Raw genomic sequence first — 16,561 nt, forward strand, 5'->3', positions numbered from 1 at the left:
AAGGTTCCGAGACTGAAGACGAGGCTTACCGAATGCCTGATCTGCGACCGTTACCAACAATGCTTGTTAGGGATGTAAGTGTTTGTTCGAGTCTCCTGTTTCTATGAGTAGTGGTTGTAGTCGTGGCTAATTGGTCTCACTTTGCCTCGCGGAAGCGCAGGCTACGAGGATTAGCCAGCAAGAGGATTTTCCCGGACGCGAGTCCGGGGAAATCCGATGAATAGACGAACTAGCTAAGGACAAAGCAGTGAAGACCGTCACGTAGATAGAGATAAATCGAGGCCTAGGATGCGCGAACGCGCGTGAAATAAGCTGCGTGAAATAAGTCAAGGGCAGGGAAAACACTAAGGGAGGGTGACGAAAAGAAACAGGTAGAGTGACGACAGGCAAGTGAGAAGAGGTAAATAGGAAAATCGTCCGTCTACATACCTAGTGCGACGACAGGCAAATGAGAAGAGGCGATGACCTCCTAATTGCCCGCGCGCACTAAGAAAAGGAAAGAATCTCCGCTCAGACAGAGATTGCTCAGTATGTGCGTCCTGCCGAGAGCGCCCGGAGCGCGTGCCACAATGGCAATGGGATAGACCCTGGGTAGGCCCGCACGTGGAGAAGTCTAAAGTATCGGCCAATTAGATTTGTGTAAAGGAAAAATTAAACTCGATTGAAGTTGCGTCATCCAATATATAAGGCGCAAGAGAAGGGGACTCCCATCAAGCTCCCGGAAAGGGAATTTGACGCAATCCTTTGCTGCCATCTTTTGCTCTTACAGCTCCAAGTCTCGTTCGGGAGCCCATTAGATACATTTATTGTTGAATGATACGTCTCACCCGCATCTCCATCATTGACGTCAAGAGAGCATTGCGGCAACTCCAGTTAATGAATGATAACTTCAGTAGTGGCGCTCCCACTATAGGGGCCTATCTACCCGTTTCGGAAATAACTAGCCACAACTCTTTCTGGACTATCGTACGCCACCCCGTCTCTTCCGAAGGACTAGAAGTATTGCAGAACTTTGTACCAGCCCGGGGCTATTTGTATTACAGGGCACAAGTGGTGAGTATTTGAGAAACGAATCCAGGATGCAAAGCAAACTACTCATACTCACATTCTTCAACGTTCTTAACGCCTGCCTCGTCAGTGTTGAGCGGTCATTTTCTCTCTTCATTCCGTCTCAGACATACACTATAAGTCTGCTATATGTATGCACTTCTTTCGCGTCTGGACGCTCTTGAGTTCCCAGGACATCGAAGTTAGCGGATCCGAATCCTCCCTTGTAACTCGCATCGACTTTCATGACATACTACTCCCACAAGTGCCATTTCTGGATCTTGAGCTTTCGCAAATTGACAACGACGATTTTCTATATATACCACTATTCAATAGGGTGCTGATAACGAGACTACAAAACTGTGTCGTAAGTACTTTGGTCATATCCTAAGCATTCAAGTACTTGAGATTTCCTCTATTCCAAGATCTTCTTTACTCGAGCGGAAGTCAAATTCGTTCAGAAGGAAGCATGTTTATCAACTCCGCAACAAACTACTAGTAATTCACGCGTCTTGCCATCAACAACCGCACCGATGTGAAAGCAGAAACACGACTCACTGCCACACTTAGTAGCCGACGCAAAAAAAGAGGAACTACCAAGCCGGTGAGTCGTGTGGTTAAATCCAGGACGCAAACTACTCATACTCACGCATGTGTACTGCGGGTAAAAAGTGCAGTGGGTGCTGCAATCACGAGTATGCCAGCAAACGATAGGACAGCCCTCGCTGTCAGCGTCACTGGCAGATATTTGTGCTGTCAAAGCAGCAGCAACGGCGAGGATAACGGAGAAACGCATTGTCTGTGAGTGTGTGATATGGGATCGAATGAATCTGAACGAGACAGTAGGAAGACGGCTTGCTTTTATGTGCTGAATGTTGTTCTTCATGGAGATATAGGAAGGATCTATACCCGAAAACCCCTTTCGAACATATTATATCTACAATGCCAGCAGATCGCCACCCAATATTTTGAGAACTTTGCTCATACAGACGGTCCGACCATAACTTCGTTACCTTGTGAAGCAAGGCTATTGGCAATTTGGCGTGCAGTAATATGCTTATCGCCTTGCGAAGCATCAATAAAACTAAAACGTGTATGGTCAGGTGAGAGCTTGCAATACTTACATGATCACGTACGACTAATATTGGTCAGGTATGACATGGCGGTAGACTTGCAATGGAACACCAGACTGGCGCGAGTCTTATCATTATACACCAGCATTGTGCTCACTTGTACGGATGTCGACAGCCTTATAGCTATCTGGTATGGCCTGGCAGGACGCACGTGTGTATTACACCAGTCATGTGAACTACTCGTATGTATGCAAGGAATTATTGCTTGACTGTTGACTATTTTTCTCAGAGTCGCTGCATGAATACAAATGAATCAAAGTTCTCCATACCCCTCGAGCTCCTCGTCGTTCTCGTCTTCTCCATCCTCAGGTCCCAGGTCATCATCAACTTCGTCGTCTTCGTCGTCGCTGCCATCATCTCGATCATCAGCTTCGTTGTCAGTGTTGTCCTCTTCCTGATCTAGTGCACCATAACCATACTCGTCCATCTCTGATTCAACTCCTTCATCAATGGCAGACTCGGACGGTCCACCTTCTTCGTTTTCCTCGAACGGGAGTTCACCTTCTTCATCTTCCTCGGACACTTCTTCGTCTTCCTCGGAGGCTGCATTACTACTATCGGAGCAACACAATCTAGAATATCACGGTCATTGCAAAATACCTGTATTGCATTGCGAGTTGACTTGTGACTGACTCCCCCACCACGGGAGTCCATGTTGTGAGAATGATACATTAATGATACGGTAGCTGTCACAAGATGGCGATACATGAATGCGCTAAGATGGAAAATGTGGACTGATACATCAGCGGTTTGTCATACATTAGTACCATTGGAGTGCTGCTTCAACGATTGATACATCACATTCCACCGATATTCTCTGCGGCTGTGTTGTGTAGTAAAACCCCCTCCTCCTGCTGGTTCAATCCCTGGGAATACTTTTCCTGCAGGTATAGCGCTGTAGGATGGTAAGGGGATGATTCCTAAGCACATCTAACATATATTCATTGCCATTTTGCCGCTTGTTTCACCCTCTGTAGTGCTCTATATCAAGATCTATAGTTTACCCCCCTAGCAACTTAAATTGGTTCGCATTTTTTCGGAAATTGGTATATCATCAAGTAGATATGGTACCTAGCATCTAATATATAGTATATATAACATATCAGAAGTGCTAAGCAGTAGGACCAGTCCCTGCTGTTTAGTATCACTACCTCCTCCAGCTGATACACCCCCCTGGGAATTTTTTCTCTGGGACTTTGGCCCTCAGGAAATGTAGGGGGCTTATTACTATGTATATCTAGAGTATATAAATCAGTTAGCCGCACCACTAGACTGACAGTAACCTTCTATACAGGCTAATGTCTCCCCCTGGTACACCACAGATGATTTTCGCATTTTGTGATACTTATATCCTTTTAAATTATCCAGAACAGTTATCTATCTGTAGTAGCATGCCTATTATGCCTTTTCCCAGCCAGGATCAGTCGTAGATACTGCAGATTAATGATATACAAGCGTTCCTTACACCTTCGGGCGTTTTCCATCGTCAATCACAATAAGAGATGTCTGTATACAACGTTTACGAATCTGTGCGCAAGTCAAGCACAGCTTTCTCTAGCGTTAGCCCTTGACATCCGTTGAATGTCATCGCATAAGCAGGTCGCAGAGGAAACTGTTTGCGAATTACAGTCCAGCTTGAACGTGCTGGATTGAAGGTGAACGTGATCCGAGGCAAGCAATGTATCTCTCCGGTATGAGGAATCTGAACTTCGACAACTCTGCGATTCAAAATGCTACTCCAAAGCATAACGAGTAGCATTTTGAATACCAACGACGCTGTGAAATGAGCATGCAGACGCCATGGTGGTAAAAGCAGAGGAATACAGTTAGGAGAGAAACGTGCGATCGCATGTGGAGCTCGGTGACGTGCAATTGCAAAAGGAGGAGTAGAGACACGCAGATGAGCGAACCGCCCACGCAAATAGGAGACTGCCGAGCGCACAACGATAGCGAGTGCTCAAGCAAATCGGACAGCGTGTGGAGCTCATGTGGAGCACAGACAGGAGAGTCACGCGAATTGGTTCCGCGGGATCAAACGTTTCGTCCTTACATATATTAGATATTAGATACCGTGTATCTCCTATTTTCACTGATAAGCTCTTCTGCACAGATCAAACATGATATATTATAATCAGACAGTTGTAATATGTGAGAGATCTCGCGATGAGAGGCTTAGATACGGGAGCTGATAAGAAAATATATATCTCAGTCTCGGGAAACGGACTCACCGGGTAGTACCACTATAGTAGTACCTGATAAGAAAATATATCTATGGGTATGTTAGCTCTAGTTGTAACGTAAAGCGGGGACTGAGATGTTCCTGACAACTCGTAGTTTTAAGGTGGTTAGCATAGTGATAAGTAATAAAGTGTAACATAGGAAATAGACAGTCACTTATTAGATTCTCGGACCGACGTCACTTCGTTGTAGGTTGCGCAGTTGGCTAGCACTCGTAATGTCTCACTCTGACATCTCCTGCTCGGACTTCGATCCGGACTTCAACAAGAGACACTGCTGAAATACTAGAACTACAAGCGCAGGATGTAGAGCCATGAGCTAAGTGTTGTAGAAGCAATATAACATAGGAACTGCGTGGGAAAATTTGCGAAAACATATAGAGAAACATAAAAACATGTCATACTGCACTACACCAAACCTAGCCTATGGTCCAAACTATGTGTAATATGATATATTGACTTCAAATATACTATACTTGACAGTCTTCAAGTATAATAGGTCAAGTGTGTAATGGTGTACATATGTATATGCAGTGATTCTAGCTTTCTTGCATCAATGTACAATGCTCAATCTTACAGTTGCACACTAATTTTCGAGTTTTTAGTACATAGACAGGTATGATGACTTACAGTCACCTGAAGCTGTCAGGTATAGTATATTTGAAGTCAATATATCGTATTACACATGGTTTGGACCATAGGAGGTTTGGTGTAGTGCAGTCCAGGCGGCTGTTGCACTGATCCTGGACAATTCAGATGTCAGGATTTTGATGACATGCAGCTGTACTGCGCTACATGCACACTAGCAAATCATGTCCGGTCTCCCACCCATCGCATCCAGGTCTGTGATATTATAGACAAAAATGCAAATATATTAATTCGCGTGCAGAAGTGGAACGGCATGCTCTTGGAGGTTACCCCCTTGAAGACATTAGGCCTTCGCGTTCAACTTGGGCATCCTATCGGTCAACGATGCATCCTCCCACAGCAGGCTTTCAATGATGGCTTTGTGCTGATAGACACGAATGGAATAGATGTAGACTTCTGCGGTTGCGAAACACCCCAAACGCATGTCAAACAACTGCTTCGCCACGGGTGGTTCCCTGCGACATCAACGGACCCAAGGACAGCAGCAACATTTCGTCTTTTGCACCATAATAACTCACACGACCTGGAGAATCAAGATCTGAACCTGAGGCCTGATTCACAAGGATGACATCGTTGGACGGCTGTGGTAATAGACCCTCGCAGGTTGGCGCCGCCTGCGACAGCAAGTCAATTGGCACACAAGTATAAATACCCACACAGATATAAGACAAAGGTCTTACTTCAAGCATCTTCGAGACAGGTTTTAAACCCGCTGTACATTGACCTATATGAATGAACGTGACAGTGAGAGCAGCACCTGATGGTACATGTTGGAATCACAATAACTGTACTACGTGGGACTCGAAGCAGTTGAGTACAGAACTGCAGCACCGAATGTTGACCGAATGCAAACATAATTTCGAGCAACAGCTACATACTCGAGCTCATGACATGGTCTTCAACATCTCAATGTTAGAGAGAAAGCCCATCGAAGCTCGGCCTTTTCCCCCTCATCACGCTTCTATAGCACGTGCCATATTGATCCGGCGGTGTCTCGACTGCAGCATGGATTCGGTGAGGACGATGTTTCAGAAGGTTCATAAGCCAGACAAGGTGGTTGTCTTGGATGCGCAATAGCCCTCCTCTGTCTTACCTCCATACATTAATCATGACTAAGGCACTGAGCATCAGAATAGCGTATGCACCGACTATATCCCTCGGATCTCTTCTTGACCTTATATTTGCAGCATCATGGGGCCCTCTGGAAGCGGCAAGACGACATGTGCGTCAGCGAAAGCGAAAAATTATCAAAGGAAACCGCTAATGACGACCGCTCTCAGTCATTAATGAAGCCAGCGGGTCTGACTTTGCAGTCGGAAAGGGTCTCGAAAGTTGCACCAGTGAGGTGCAAGCAACGAAACCTTTTGAGCTCAACGGCCGGCAAGTCACGTTGATCGACACTCCCGGCTTCGATGATACCAGCCGTAGTGATACGGACATCTTAGCAATGATAGGAGCATACCTCTCACAGACGTCTGTCATCCGTTATCATGCATTTTCCTGGTCTGATCTAAACGATACAGATATGAACATGGTGCCAAACTTGCTGGCATCGTATACATGCACCGCATATCAGATTTCCGGATGGGAGGAACAAATAAACGAAATTTCAAGATGTTCCGAGAGCTCTGTGGGGAGTCCACGCTGCGAAACGTGTTGATAGTAACGAACATGTGGAGTGAAGTCGCTCCTGACATCGGGGAGATGAGGGAGAAGGAGTTAGAGACTAATTTCTTCAAAGCTGTCCTGAACAAGGGTGCGCGGATGTTGAGACATGAGGGCACGCGAGAATCGACGCACCGCATTCTACGATACCTGATTCATAACCAACCTGCCACGCTGCTCATTCAAAAGGAGCTGGTCAACGAGCAGAAGAATATCGTACAGACCTCTGCAGGATTTGAGCTGACACGAGTTCTGAATGAGCAGAGAGAGTATCACGAAGAAGTAGTGGCTCAGTTGCGCAGAGATATGGAGGCGGCGATCCGAGACAAGGACCAAGAAACGAAGGAGGAACTTAAGGATGAGATTCAGAGTAAGCACGAGCAGATATTGAAGTTACAAGGCAACAAGGAGCGGCTTGAGGCAGAGTTCAAAGCCGCCAAGGAGAGGCTAGAGGCTCGGATCAGTGCGATAGAGGAGAGGCACCAGGAGCAAGGACGTGTTGTAGACGCTCTGCAAGAACAGCTAGAGATGGAGAGAAAAGAAAGGGAAAAATTGGCCGTCGAACAGGAACAGAAGGAGCAGCGGTTGCGTCGCCTAGAAGAGGACAACGCCAGAACTCAGGAAATGGAGCGACTGAACAGCATCCGTGAACTGAACAGACTTGCGTACGTTCGTGTGGAGCTACAAGAAGAGCTTCGAAAGGAAGACCAGCAGAGCATAATCGAGTCGGAAGTCGGCGGGGTAATAGAGAATGTGATCTCTTGGGTAACGTCGTGGTGGTCATGATCCAAACTGCGACAAACTATTTATTTGTGCTATGTACCTTATAAGTAAAACGCCTCCTGATATTCATCCACTACAATATTGGCAAGTACTTGGGCACGCATCATGGTCCACGTCCGCATCAACGAGCGCGAAGCTAACCCGAATCCGCACATCAACTTTGTCTCAGTTCTGCCTATGGTCGATGCCACTCTCGAGGACGACGCTCGGCAGCTTATGCGGGCGCTGGCCGCGCAGGTGAGACCCGTCATGAAGGAGCACGGTTTCACCGTGAACAGTCTCGAGGAGGTGCGTATCCGAGTGCTTCTAGTGTCACTAGGCTGGGAATACTACGTCAAGACTGTCTAGTACGAGTACAACCGAGTGTTTGCCGGGCGGAATTGGAGCAATGGAGAGACCATTGGTACGCGCACTAGCCACGTTCGGAACGTCCTCAAGAGTTCTACTGATGGTATTGATACAGAACTGGTTTTGAAGTCTGCTAGCGGCTCATTTGTGCCCATTCACTGGCTCATGAGCACATTGTGCCATGAAGTGAGTATCCCTTCGCGACTTGTATGACAGACTCATTGACACTAGACGCGTTTCTCGCGTTAGCTCGCCCACATAAAGGTCAGCCATATCCCATTTGCAACTATTCGATACCCTGACACGCGACATAGCACATGAATCATGGGCCTGCTTTCCAAGCCCTGTGGCGACAGCTGCGCAATGACGTCCGTGCCCTGCAAAACAAAGGCTATTACGGCGACGGTACGCACCACAACGCAGCCTTTCTTCCATATGCCTCACATGTCTACAGGCTATTGGTCCTCCGGGACCAGATTGGCAGATTCCGCGACAATAGCTGGCAAAGGCATCGGAATGGGCGACCTTCCTGAATACATGGTCAGTCATCCTCCATTTTCTCATCTATGCCTCTTAGATAGTGTGAATAGTGTGGCGGAGCTCATTCACGCGCCCGACCTGCTTCTTACCAACGACGTAAAAGGACTACAAAATTTAACGGGCCCTCTGTGCACACTGGTGTCCAATCCGAAAAGAAACGTAAGGCCGGATCCAGGATCACCAATGCTAATGCATTCGGCTCAGGGGGAAAGGCACTGAACGAGGGTGCAATCGGCGAGAAGAAAGAAGCGGGCACGGGATTTAGGAAGAAAGCCGGAAGGTGAGTGTTTCACGTTTCCAATGGCTGAGAAGTTGAGAACTCATGGTTGGTTAGTAAACGTGCACGGGAAAAACGTGCACTTGCTGCTGAGGGACGTATGCAGACCCTCAAAGGTTTGTCATTTTCCTCCCGTTCAACTCCATCAGATGAATTATATTTGTATTCCGTTTCAGCCGCATTTGCCTCTTCAGCGTCAGCATCCTCTTCGCGCCTGAAGATTGAACCTACAACAGATTCAGAAAGCGAGTCTTATTATGGATCACTGGAAACAGACCAAGACCGTCGAAGAACCATGCTTGAATCTGTCGGAGGACAAGAACTCGACGAAATGAAGGCAGAAAAATATGATTTTTCAGAGGACTTCAAACTCCCCGGAGGAACTACCGGGGATTCATACAACATTCACAAAATCAAAATCCCCGGAGCTGCTCAGTTTACCAATGCAGAGCCCGGTTCATCGACCCGACCCGGCAAGCATCGGCGTGTGGATGATGACGAGGTATCCGTAACTAAGAAATTACAGACTTCCAGTGCTCCAAGACCTGATAAGACAGAAGATAAGCCGGGTGGTTGGAACTGCCTTGTATGTACATTGTGCGTTTCCTTCCGTGATGAGTTTCAGATCGATGGAATTCATTTGATATCGTCATACAGAGCCAACGAGCCACGACACCTCGCCTGTTCTGTGTGCAGTACTCCCAGGGGAGATTCTCTCTGGGTAGGCAGAGATTCATGAGCACCAAGACTTAGACTGCCACACTAATATACCCGATCGTATCAATATCTGTTGTGACAAGGATTAGATTTTGCTATCTACAACAGACAAAGTTCAAGATGAGACAAAGAAGTACTACGCTATGAAGAGTCTGTAATGTCCAAGAAAGGGATGTAATGAATAGTCAGAACAGTACATAGTCTGTGCGCGGCAAGAAATCGGCGTCCACGGTGTAACACCAGAGTACAAAGCGACGTTGCAAAACAAATGATATATGCAAAAATCCTTATAGAATCCATGTGCCAGCGACAAGAGCGATCACCATCGAAATAGCCAGCCCCGCCCCAGGAACGCTCAGAGAGGCAGCAGCACTACTCCACCCAGGGGGTACGCCCAGTGCAACTGACGGTTGTGAGACGTGATATGTCGACGTCACCACTGCACCGTTCGAATTCGTAACAAGTAAGGTGTATGCACCAGATACCTGAGGGAGGGCGGTGGCGTTAACGGCTAGTGTTCCTATGAGGGGACTGTATGTGCTCGTCGCGAGCTCTGATTGTACGATCTCGCCATAGACTGCTGGGACTGAAGTATTAAATGCGTATGAAGGCGTCGTGTAGGAGGGTGTAGAGAGGGGATAGTTAGGTAGGGTGGTAGCAACTGTCGCAGACTCGGACGAAAGGGAGGATTGGACGACCGCATAAGGTTGTACAGGTGCTGAGGCATTGTTGCGGGGATATAGACCAATCATCGGGGGTTCCTGGTAGTCGATGCCGTAACTGCATAAACAGCTGATGAAATTTGTCTGAAAAGATATCAAGGAGTTAAACATACCTCCATATTGAGTAGACAGTCCGCAAAAATGGGGTTCCTGGACAAGTAAACCAGTCAGTAATATTGAGCAACAGGAATTATACCGTAGATTATCGTACCTAATAACCAGTCGACTCCATCGGCACTGGGAGGTGAAGCTTTAGGCCAAGATAGACAGAGGTCCGGGTTCCCCTCAGCTGGGCCAATGATGTAATCGGTAGGTTCCAAAACAAACGAATTTCCTTCCCTGGAAGATAGGTTTTAGCGGCGTACATGACTTATTTAATCAACCGCTAGTCACCCAAAGCTGAAGGACATGGTTGCTGAAGAATCGCAAGGGATGACCCATTGACCGCCTTTGCCGCCACTTTGTCAACTCGAGCAGAATCACGATAATGTTATAACTTACTGTCGTCAACTAGGCGGCTACTGGGAAACGAACTGTACAGTCGTATTACCTAGAAGAACATGAAAACGAGCCATTTGACAAGAAACTCGGGAGCTGACATCTTGATATGGGCCATACAGTCCTGGAGTGCCGCTGTGGCAGAGACCTAAGTACACATGTAGATATGTCATCGATCACTTACACATCCAAAAGAGCAACCGACGTATTGCCAGTTGGGCCAGGGTAGGTTGGTTGGGGAGTGTACTGAGTCACATTGACCTTGCAAGAAGTCAATATCATTTCACATCATGAATGCAACATCGAATGCCTTACCGCTGAAACTGCTCAGAGGGATCGCCCAGTAGAAGTAACCAGATGTATTGGTTTGCGTACCAACCGGAGAGAACGGCACGACCTCATTCCATACGACCTGGCTGAGGTTTTGCGCGACAGATACATCAATAGCCCCTGTTCAACACAAGGACATGAGCATCGTATGTAAGTCAGGCACCCGGCGGAGACTAACCGAGGGTAAGCGTTCCAGTAGCGTTTCTCGTAAGACTTAGTCCAAAAAGTGGATAGTCCAGTATGCCTTGCTGAGCCAAGGTCGAAAAAAACGGCGTGGCTAGAACATGCACAAGGAGAACCAAATCTGTGAGGCTGCGCCCACAACGCTGCGCATCGGATAACATACCGTTCGTAGCGCTCGTAGATATCTCTGACTGTCTTGGAAACCCTAAGCCGAGGATACCGCTGACCTCGTCGACCAGCGTAATATTAGAATTTGTCACAACGCCTGTAGAGATGTAAACGTAGAATGTTTCGAGACTGAAGACGAGGCTTACCGAATGCCTGATCTGCGACCGTCACATTTGCAACCTCTGCAGTCTCTCTAGCAACGAACCCAGATGCACCTTGCTACCATCAGCATCGGAGTGGGATGAGCGGATCATCGCATACCGGTCCCATCAGCGTAGTCAACGTTGAAAGTGGTCTTATTATTGTTGATGGACACAAAAGTGGGACTAGCATAAGTGAGAGGGTATCTTGGCACAGACGTGCATGTGCTGGTAGTGCACTCCGTCGAAGTAAGCCAGAAATCTGCAGAACCTGTAACACGATTTTACATGGAATTTGTCAAAGAAGCACGTTTCATACCTGTGTCGAGCGCAGCACGGAAGCTGATTTGGCCAACCTGGAGAACAACGTAGTATGTCCTAGCGCCATGGTCCAGTAAAACATAGGAATATTTGGGATGCAAACTCACCCATCGCTGGCGAGGGATACCGGTGAGATTCCAAAGGCGTTGAGTGCAGTTGAATTTGACGCCTGTCCAGCAAGCATAGCAGGTCCAGGACCACCCTGCAAGGATGTACTTGGAAGATTCAAGGTAGCCGCGAGAGCATTTTTGAACTGCGGGTCAAAGCTAAGGAATAGAATAACCGTCGCAAACCAAATCATTATGCGCTCTTCAAGGTACCGATGAGTCTACGACAGTGACATTCGGGCACTCAAAGTCCAAAAAAGTGGGAAGGAGGGCCGAAGAAAGGAATAACGAAATGATGAGAAAGGCTGGATCAGGCCCGGCGGCATGCCGACAACACTTAGACTATCGGGACTCGGAATATGAAACGCCTGCTGCCTACTTGCCAACGTCTCTCCCCGACCATCATGGCAGGCAGACCCAGGACCCATTCCTATTTCGCAGCTAGAGTCTAGACGCGACAAACGGATCTTAATTTCTCTACCAGGCAGTTCCATATGTGTTTGCTGTAGCGCGCTCGACAACTTCGAGTTGATCATCAACAGCTGCTCTCTTGCTTTGGGTCGTCCCGTCGTCGGATTAAGGCTGGAGATGCCATCGGACAATGAGAAGGCCGAGTTTGACCCATTCAAAATCGGGGCAGTTTATGACATATGCAATTGGGAAGATTTAGCGAGTATGCTGCTGGAGATGCCTCTCTCAAGGACCCTTCATGGTGGCGTCACGGTCATAGCTCATTTGAAAGCAGTGGCCCCAGGTGGGTTGCGTCTTTTTTCTCTTTAGTAGCACTGACTTAGAAGCTTCTAGTCTTCTCATAGCAGTATTGGTGGCCAAGTCCTTATGTTGAGTCCGGACTATAGTTACAGTACTCCGCAAGATGTTTCACCGCTCAAGTACAGGTTGCTGTTATTCATACGCCGATGTAGTAGAACCAAGAACGAGGTCTCGGGTACGATAACCTGATCTTTGATTCTCCTAGAATCGATTATCCATACCGTTATAAACCTCACGCACAATTGTTTTGACGTCACATGTTTAGCCTTCGAAACCAAAGTCTACAGAATAGAACAACAGTGGTTCAGACATACACATAACTACACGAAGTGATACATCCGAAAGAAATTGAAAGAGTCACGGAGTGGTGACACGAAGAAGCCATATAGACGAGAGTAAAAGAGAAACTAGGGGGGGTACTGTAATGAGCGTCACAGGTGGTATCACAGGAATGGATAGAACATATAAAGATGAATGTTTTAAAGATAGGTAGAATCGAACCATCATGTCACCGCTTGGCAAACACCTTTTTCAGTAGCGCTAGGACTTTCGGTACGTTCAACTGAACGTACTCTAAATCCAGCAAGTGTTTGTTGTCTTTTTGCTGTTGACAATGTGAGCATCGGTATGGTGTATCTGGAAGGAGGAACTAACCTTCTCCAATAGGTCGTCAATCTTGAGATCCATTTCAAGAATGGCTTTCTCCCGACCCTTGTAGTGCAATGAAATGATGAATGTCCCCGGCGTGGGTGATGTGATATTGAAGTAGATGTTAGGTCGACTAAAAGCACCTCAGAACGCCATATCAAGCGACCGAGGAACAACGTACCGGTTATCCGGAACATTGCTTTCCACGATGATCCCCTCCTTCTCGAGTTGTGCATGCGTAAAGCGATAAGGGCCAAGAACCGCAGATTTCGACGGTTTCCTCTCTTTGCCTCCAACCGTCACGACACCCACTCCAGTCGTGCTGCCCTTGTCCTTCGACGCGGTCAGACGAACGTTCTGGAGGTATGCCTTGTATTGCTCAAGTTGAGAGCGCAAGTAAGCGTTATGGTCGCAGATTGTTTTGTAGACCGCTTCCAACGACTTCGTTTCTAATACCACCTTCTCCCGCAAATTGCCAAGGTGAGCGAGCTCAGCAGCAACCTCATCCTGCATGAGCTTATAGCCATCCGTCGCCTCGATGATCTTTTGCTCCTCCAATTCACGAAGCATTTCCTTGACTTTAATGCCTTTGCGTACGAGCATTGCATCCTTCGTCGTAGCCGCCCGTTCAGCAATTGCAGCCAGGTTGTACGGCCGCTTTTCGGCGGCGTGCGGTATGGAACGGATGAGCTGTACAAGAATAGACTTGGTTTCCATGTACAGCATGTCGCTCGTTGACACCGAATCCATCAGAGCACTCTGGATATCCTGTACAGGCGTTTCCCAGCGGCTGTACAGATTCAGCTCGATGGCACGGTTCTCCTTGCGTGGAACTTGTGATGGAGCGGGTCCGAGTTCATCAGTCAATATACGTAAATGTTGCTTGTCGTTTGGGGACTGGCGCACAGCCGCGTCAGGAACCAGTAGGACAATAATTGAGGTATACTTACGAGAGTTTCGACGTGCTGTAGGATTAAAGAGTGGGTGTTGTATAACTCGTTCATGGTAATGTGGATCATCAGGTCTTTCTTGGATAGAGCCATGTACTGGTCCATCTAGGACAAAACGTTAGCTGGCATCGACGCATTTGGCATGTTCGAACGTACTTCAAGAGTGTCATAGAAATCCCCGACTTCGCAGAGGTTATTGAGGAATTGGTTGATTCGCGCTTTATTGTTTTCTACAAAGGGGTTCAGCGTGATCATGTAGATCTCCTTCGCATACGAGGGCTTGTTTGCAAGGTTTTGCAGCATCTTCGCAATCTAATAATGGAAATTACGACGATGAAAAACGGAAGCCCTAAAATGGTTACATACCAGCGTCAGTGTCCGGCGAGGGTGTTTAGCCGGGACGCCTTCGACGAGCATATATGCTTGGGGAGTGACAATAGCAGGGTTGATGAATCGTAGGAAGAAGAAGCCTCCTATCAATGAGCAAATAGCGTAATCGGTTGCCTCGGGGTACTTTCGCTGTGACACACCGGAGAATTAGCATTAAATGAAGGGGAGGATGCAAGCGAACGGACCCGGGTCAAACTTCGGATCTGTTTGCAGATCCATCGAATACCATAAGGCACACTTTCCATACTTTCTATTATGGTTACGAGGAAGCTATTCGCGATTTCCATTAGCATTGTAAGCCGTGGTGCAATGATAGCCTGAACATCGGCATTCTCGGCGGCGACCTCTGGCGGAACTCCACGAGGTAGGTTAGGTGGTAGTGTACCTGTTTCTTCTTCTATTTGATTTATCATTTGCTCGTACACCTGTGTACTCGTCAGGGATGTTGGCATACCTCTCGGCACCCGCCATGGCTCACCTTGACAGGATTGATCTCAAGGTTCAAGTCTTTGTGTTCAATCAAGCTATTGATGCGTTCTGCCAGCACCCCCTTGAGGTAACTTTGCCCAGGACCTCGTCGGGTATAAGTAGTCATCATCCGCGACACGGGAGTGTTAGCACGCAGTAGCGACCCAAATTCGGTTGCTGTTTCAAACTGCGCGGACAACACTGACTGGAACATCGTTAAAAGAAGATGCTCTTCGCGACTCTCGTATTGGTTTCCATACAGAGTGAACATCACCGTCTGCAAGAGAGTGTCGATCTCTGACAAGCTGACAAGTCGGCATAGTGCAGCGATGTGACGGGGTTCGGACTGGAGAAGGAAGAAAAGGTTGGAGTACTGTTGCAATTTTCGATCGTCGGGGTAATGGCCTTCGGTTGGATCCACTTCCTCCAGCGTCCGTTCCACTTCACGTTGCTAATCCATGTAGGTGAGCCGAAATGTACAATCCAACATAGCACGAGAGAACGGACCTCATCAGCGGCCATACGATTCTGAATAAGGAGAGCGATGCGAGAGTCGAGGTAACGGACATCACGTTCGAGCACAAAGTTTTTCTTGGACTGGGCGGATATCTTGCCTTTGAGGTCACGAAGGCGTTTTTGTGCTGTTTGCGAGCCGTTCGAAATACGAACTTGTAAGATACGATGGCTGCGACGCACCTCTAGCAAGATCATCCTCCACTTCCACATCCTGCTCTGCTGCCATGCTGAAAAGGGCGGTCACGCTATAGCGGTTGGTGTTCCTGTTCGTGAGCCTCCTCCCCATAGCAGCGCCAGGGGAGTTTGGTTGATCGACATAAGACATGATAAGTTGAGGAAAAGGGGGTTGATCTTGAATCGTGAAGCGAGGACGTGGATAGACTTTGAAGTCTACCCACTAGAGGGTGTTGTGATGGAAAAGCCAGAGGTTTCCTAATAGATTTCCTGAGCTATCACCGGCGCAGCCTGGCAACAAAAAAAAAAGCCTGTTGGATATCGAAAATTTGTGGGTATCAACAAAAGAAAGAAAAAGCGGGGAAGAAGGCAATGAGGGGAGACGAAGAGATACCGCCAATGCGGCGCGCAATACAACTGCAGCTGTGGCAAGACCAACAAAACGCTGAGAATATCTTCTAGGTGGCGCAAAATTACTAAAATAATCGACCAGCCAGTGCCGACCTCTACAACGTGCACGACAGTGCCTCGAGGTTTGTTGGTCCTACAACGTTTCATACATCTTTTACTGATTTAGAACAACAGGTTTCGCATCAGACCTTGACAGAGGTATGCCATCTGTGTCGCACCTAAAATATCGCTCAGTGCCTTACACAGACGCTTGCCTGATCATCTGATTCACGCTCCAAATTGAATGTCGAGCCTTGATCAGAATCTCCTTAGTGCGCAACGAGTCTGGCATCAAACTTAATCCCACTGCCGATTTCTCCCTCGATCAAC

The 16,561-nt window shown here is 47.6% G+C and overlaps 6 protein-coding genes across 6 annotated transcripts; 3 read left to right on the forward strand and 3 right to left on the reverse strand.

Moving 5' to 3' along the window:
- Positions 1-1,751: 1,751 nt before the first annotated feature.
- Positions 1,752-3,038, reverse strand: EDB91DRAFT_1116885 (uncharacterized protein). The gene is made up of 3 exons (XM_041317995.1): positions 2,410-3,038; positions 2,200-2,362; positions 1,752-2,150 (listed from the first exon to the last, which is right to left on the reverse strand). The coding sequence occupies exons 1-3, from the start codon at positions 2,544-2,546 to the stop codon at positions 1,782-1,784; spliced, it is 669 nt and encodes a 222-aa protein (XP_041180196.1). The 5' UTR covers positions 2,547-3,038; the 3' UTR covers positions 1,752-1,781.
- Positions 3,039-4,982: 1,944 nt separating this feature from the next.
- EDB91DRAFT_1219367 (uncharacterized protein) lies at positions 4,983-5,633 on the forward strand (the record flags this gene model as incomplete). The annotated part of the gene is made up of 2 exons (XM_041320875.1): positions 4,983-5,258; positions 5,307-5,633. The coding sequence occupies exons 1-2, from the start codon at positions 5,193-5,195 to the stop codon at positions 5,631-5,633; spliced, it is 393 nt and encodes a 130-aa protein (XP_041180197.1). The 5' UTR covers positions 4,983-5,192.
- Positions 5,634-5,977: 344 nt separating this feature from the next.
- Positions 5,978-7,587, forward strand: EDB91DRAFT_1116887 (P-loop containing nucleoside triphosphate hydrolase protein). The gene is made up of 3 exons (XM_041317996.1): positions 5,978-6,287; positions 6,346-6,538; positions 6,589-7,587. The coding sequence occupies exons 1-3, from the start codon at positions 6,257-6,259 to the stop codon at positions 7,514-7,516; spliced, it is 1,152 nt and encodes a 383-aa protein (XP_041180198.1). The 5' UTR covers positions 5,978-6,256; the 3' UTR covers positions 7,517-7,587.
- Positions 7,588-7,618: 31 nt separating this feature from the next.
- Positions 7,619-9,466, forward strand: EDB91DRAFT_1219372 (WLM-domain-containing protein; the record flags this gene model as incomplete). Its single annotated transcript, XM_041320876.1, has 10 exons — positions 7,619-7,801; positions 7,862-7,916; positions 7,977-8,047; positions 8,111-8,125; positions 8,176-8,266; positions 8,316-8,401; positions 8,452-8,681; positions 8,736-8,794; positions 8,855-9,275; positions 9,336-9,466. 10 exons carry the CDS (start codon positions 7,619-7,621, stop codon positions 9,415-9,417), a joined length of 1,293 nt encoding a protein of 430 aa, XP_041180199.1. The 3' UTR covers positions 9,418-9,466.
- Positions 9,467-12,183, reverse strand: EDB91DRAFT_1116898 (acid protease). Its single transcript, XM_041317997.1, has 12 exons — positions 11,865-12,183; positions 11,756-11,814; positions 11,558-11,707; positions 11,443-11,511; positions 11,292-11,393; positions 11,124-11,222; positions 10,917-11,065; positions 10,800-10,876; positions 10,511-10,576; positions 10,329-10,456; positions 10,231-10,267; positions 9,467-10,175 (listed from the first exon to the last, which is right to left on the reverse strand). Exons 1-12 carry the CDS (start codon positions 12,056-12,058, stop codon positions 9,683-9,685), a joined length of 1,623 nt encoding a protein of 540 aa, XP_041180200.1. The 5' UTR covers positions 12,059-12,183; the 3' UTR covers positions 9,467-9,682.
- Positions 12,184-12,921: 738 nt separating this feature from the next.
- EDB91DRAFT_1116905 (Rho GTPase activation protein) lies at positions 12,922-16,281 on the reverse strand. The gene is made up of 10 exons (XM_041317998.1): positions 15,788-16,281; positions 15,599-15,732; positions 15,102-15,542; positions 14,809-15,048; positions 14,600-14,752; positions 14,390-14,545; positions 14,234-14,338; positions 13,465-14,180; positions 13,290-13,416; positions 12,922-13,239 (listed from the first exon to the last, which is right to left on the reverse strand). The coding sequence occupies exons 1-10, from the start codon at positions 15,930-15,932 to the stop codon at positions 13,144-13,146; spliced, it is 2,313 nt and encodes a 770-aa protein (XP_041180201.1). The 5' UTR covers positions 15,933-16,281; the 3' UTR covers positions 12,922-13,143.
- Positions 16,282-16,561: the final 280 nt, after the last annotated feature.

Source organism: Suillus paluster (genome assembly GCF_016628075.1).
Source record: "Suillus paluster strain FC165 chromosome Unknown EDB91scaffold_11, whole genome shotgun sequence".
Lineage (NCBI taxonomy): Eukaryota > Fungi > Basidiomycota > Agaricomycetes > Boletales > Suillaceae > Suillus > Suillus paluster.

Coding starts and splice junctions, on each gene's coding strand:
- EDB91DRAFT_1116898 (XM_041317997.1), bottom strand. CDS start 12,058: ATGATTTGGTTTGCGACGGTTATTCTATTCCTTAGCTTTGACCCGCAG. Junction 10,457..10,510: donor ACCATGTCCTTCAGCTTTGG/GTGACTAGCGGT, acceptor CCTATCTTCCAG/GGAAGGAAATTCGTTTGTTT. Junction 10,268..10,328: donor TGGAGTCGACTGGTTATTAG/GTACGATAATCT, acceptor TTACTTGTCCAG/GAACCCCATTTTTGCGGACT.
- EDB91DRAFT_1116887 (XM_041317996.1), top strand. CDS start 6,257: ATGGGGCCCTCTGGAAGCGGCAAGACGACAT. Junction 6,288..6,345: donor TGGAAGCGGCAAGACGACAT/GTGCGTCAGCGA, acceptor GACCGCTCTCAG/TCATTAATGAAGCCAGCGGG. Junction 6,539..6,588: donor GGAGCATACCTCTCACAGAC/GTCTGTCATCCG, acceptor TAAACGATACAG/ATATGAACATGGTGCCAAAC.
- EDB91DRAFT_1116905 (XM_041317998.1), bottom strand. CDS start 15,932: ATGTCTTATGTCGATCAACCAAACTCCCCTGGCGCTGCTATGGGGAGG. Junction 14,546..14,599: donor CTCGCCGGACACTGACGCTG/GTATGTAACCAT, acceptor TTCCATTATTAG/ATTGCGAAGATGCTGCAAAA. Junction 13,417..13,464: donor AGCAATGTTCCGGATAACCG/GTACGTTGTTCC, acceptor AGGTGCTTTTAG/TCGACCTAACATCTACTTCA.
- EDB91DRAFT_1116885 (XM_041317995.1), bottom strand. CDS start 2,546: ATGATCGAGATGATGGCAGCGACGACGAAGACGACGAAGTTGATGATG. Junction 2,363..2,409: donor TTTGTATTCATGCAGCGACT/CTGAGAAAAATA, acceptor TTGCATACATAC/GAGTAGTTCACATGACTGGT. Junction 2,151..2,199: donor AGTCTACCGCCATGTCATAC/CTGACCAATATT, acceptor GCAAGCTCTCAC/CTGACCATACACGTTTTAGT.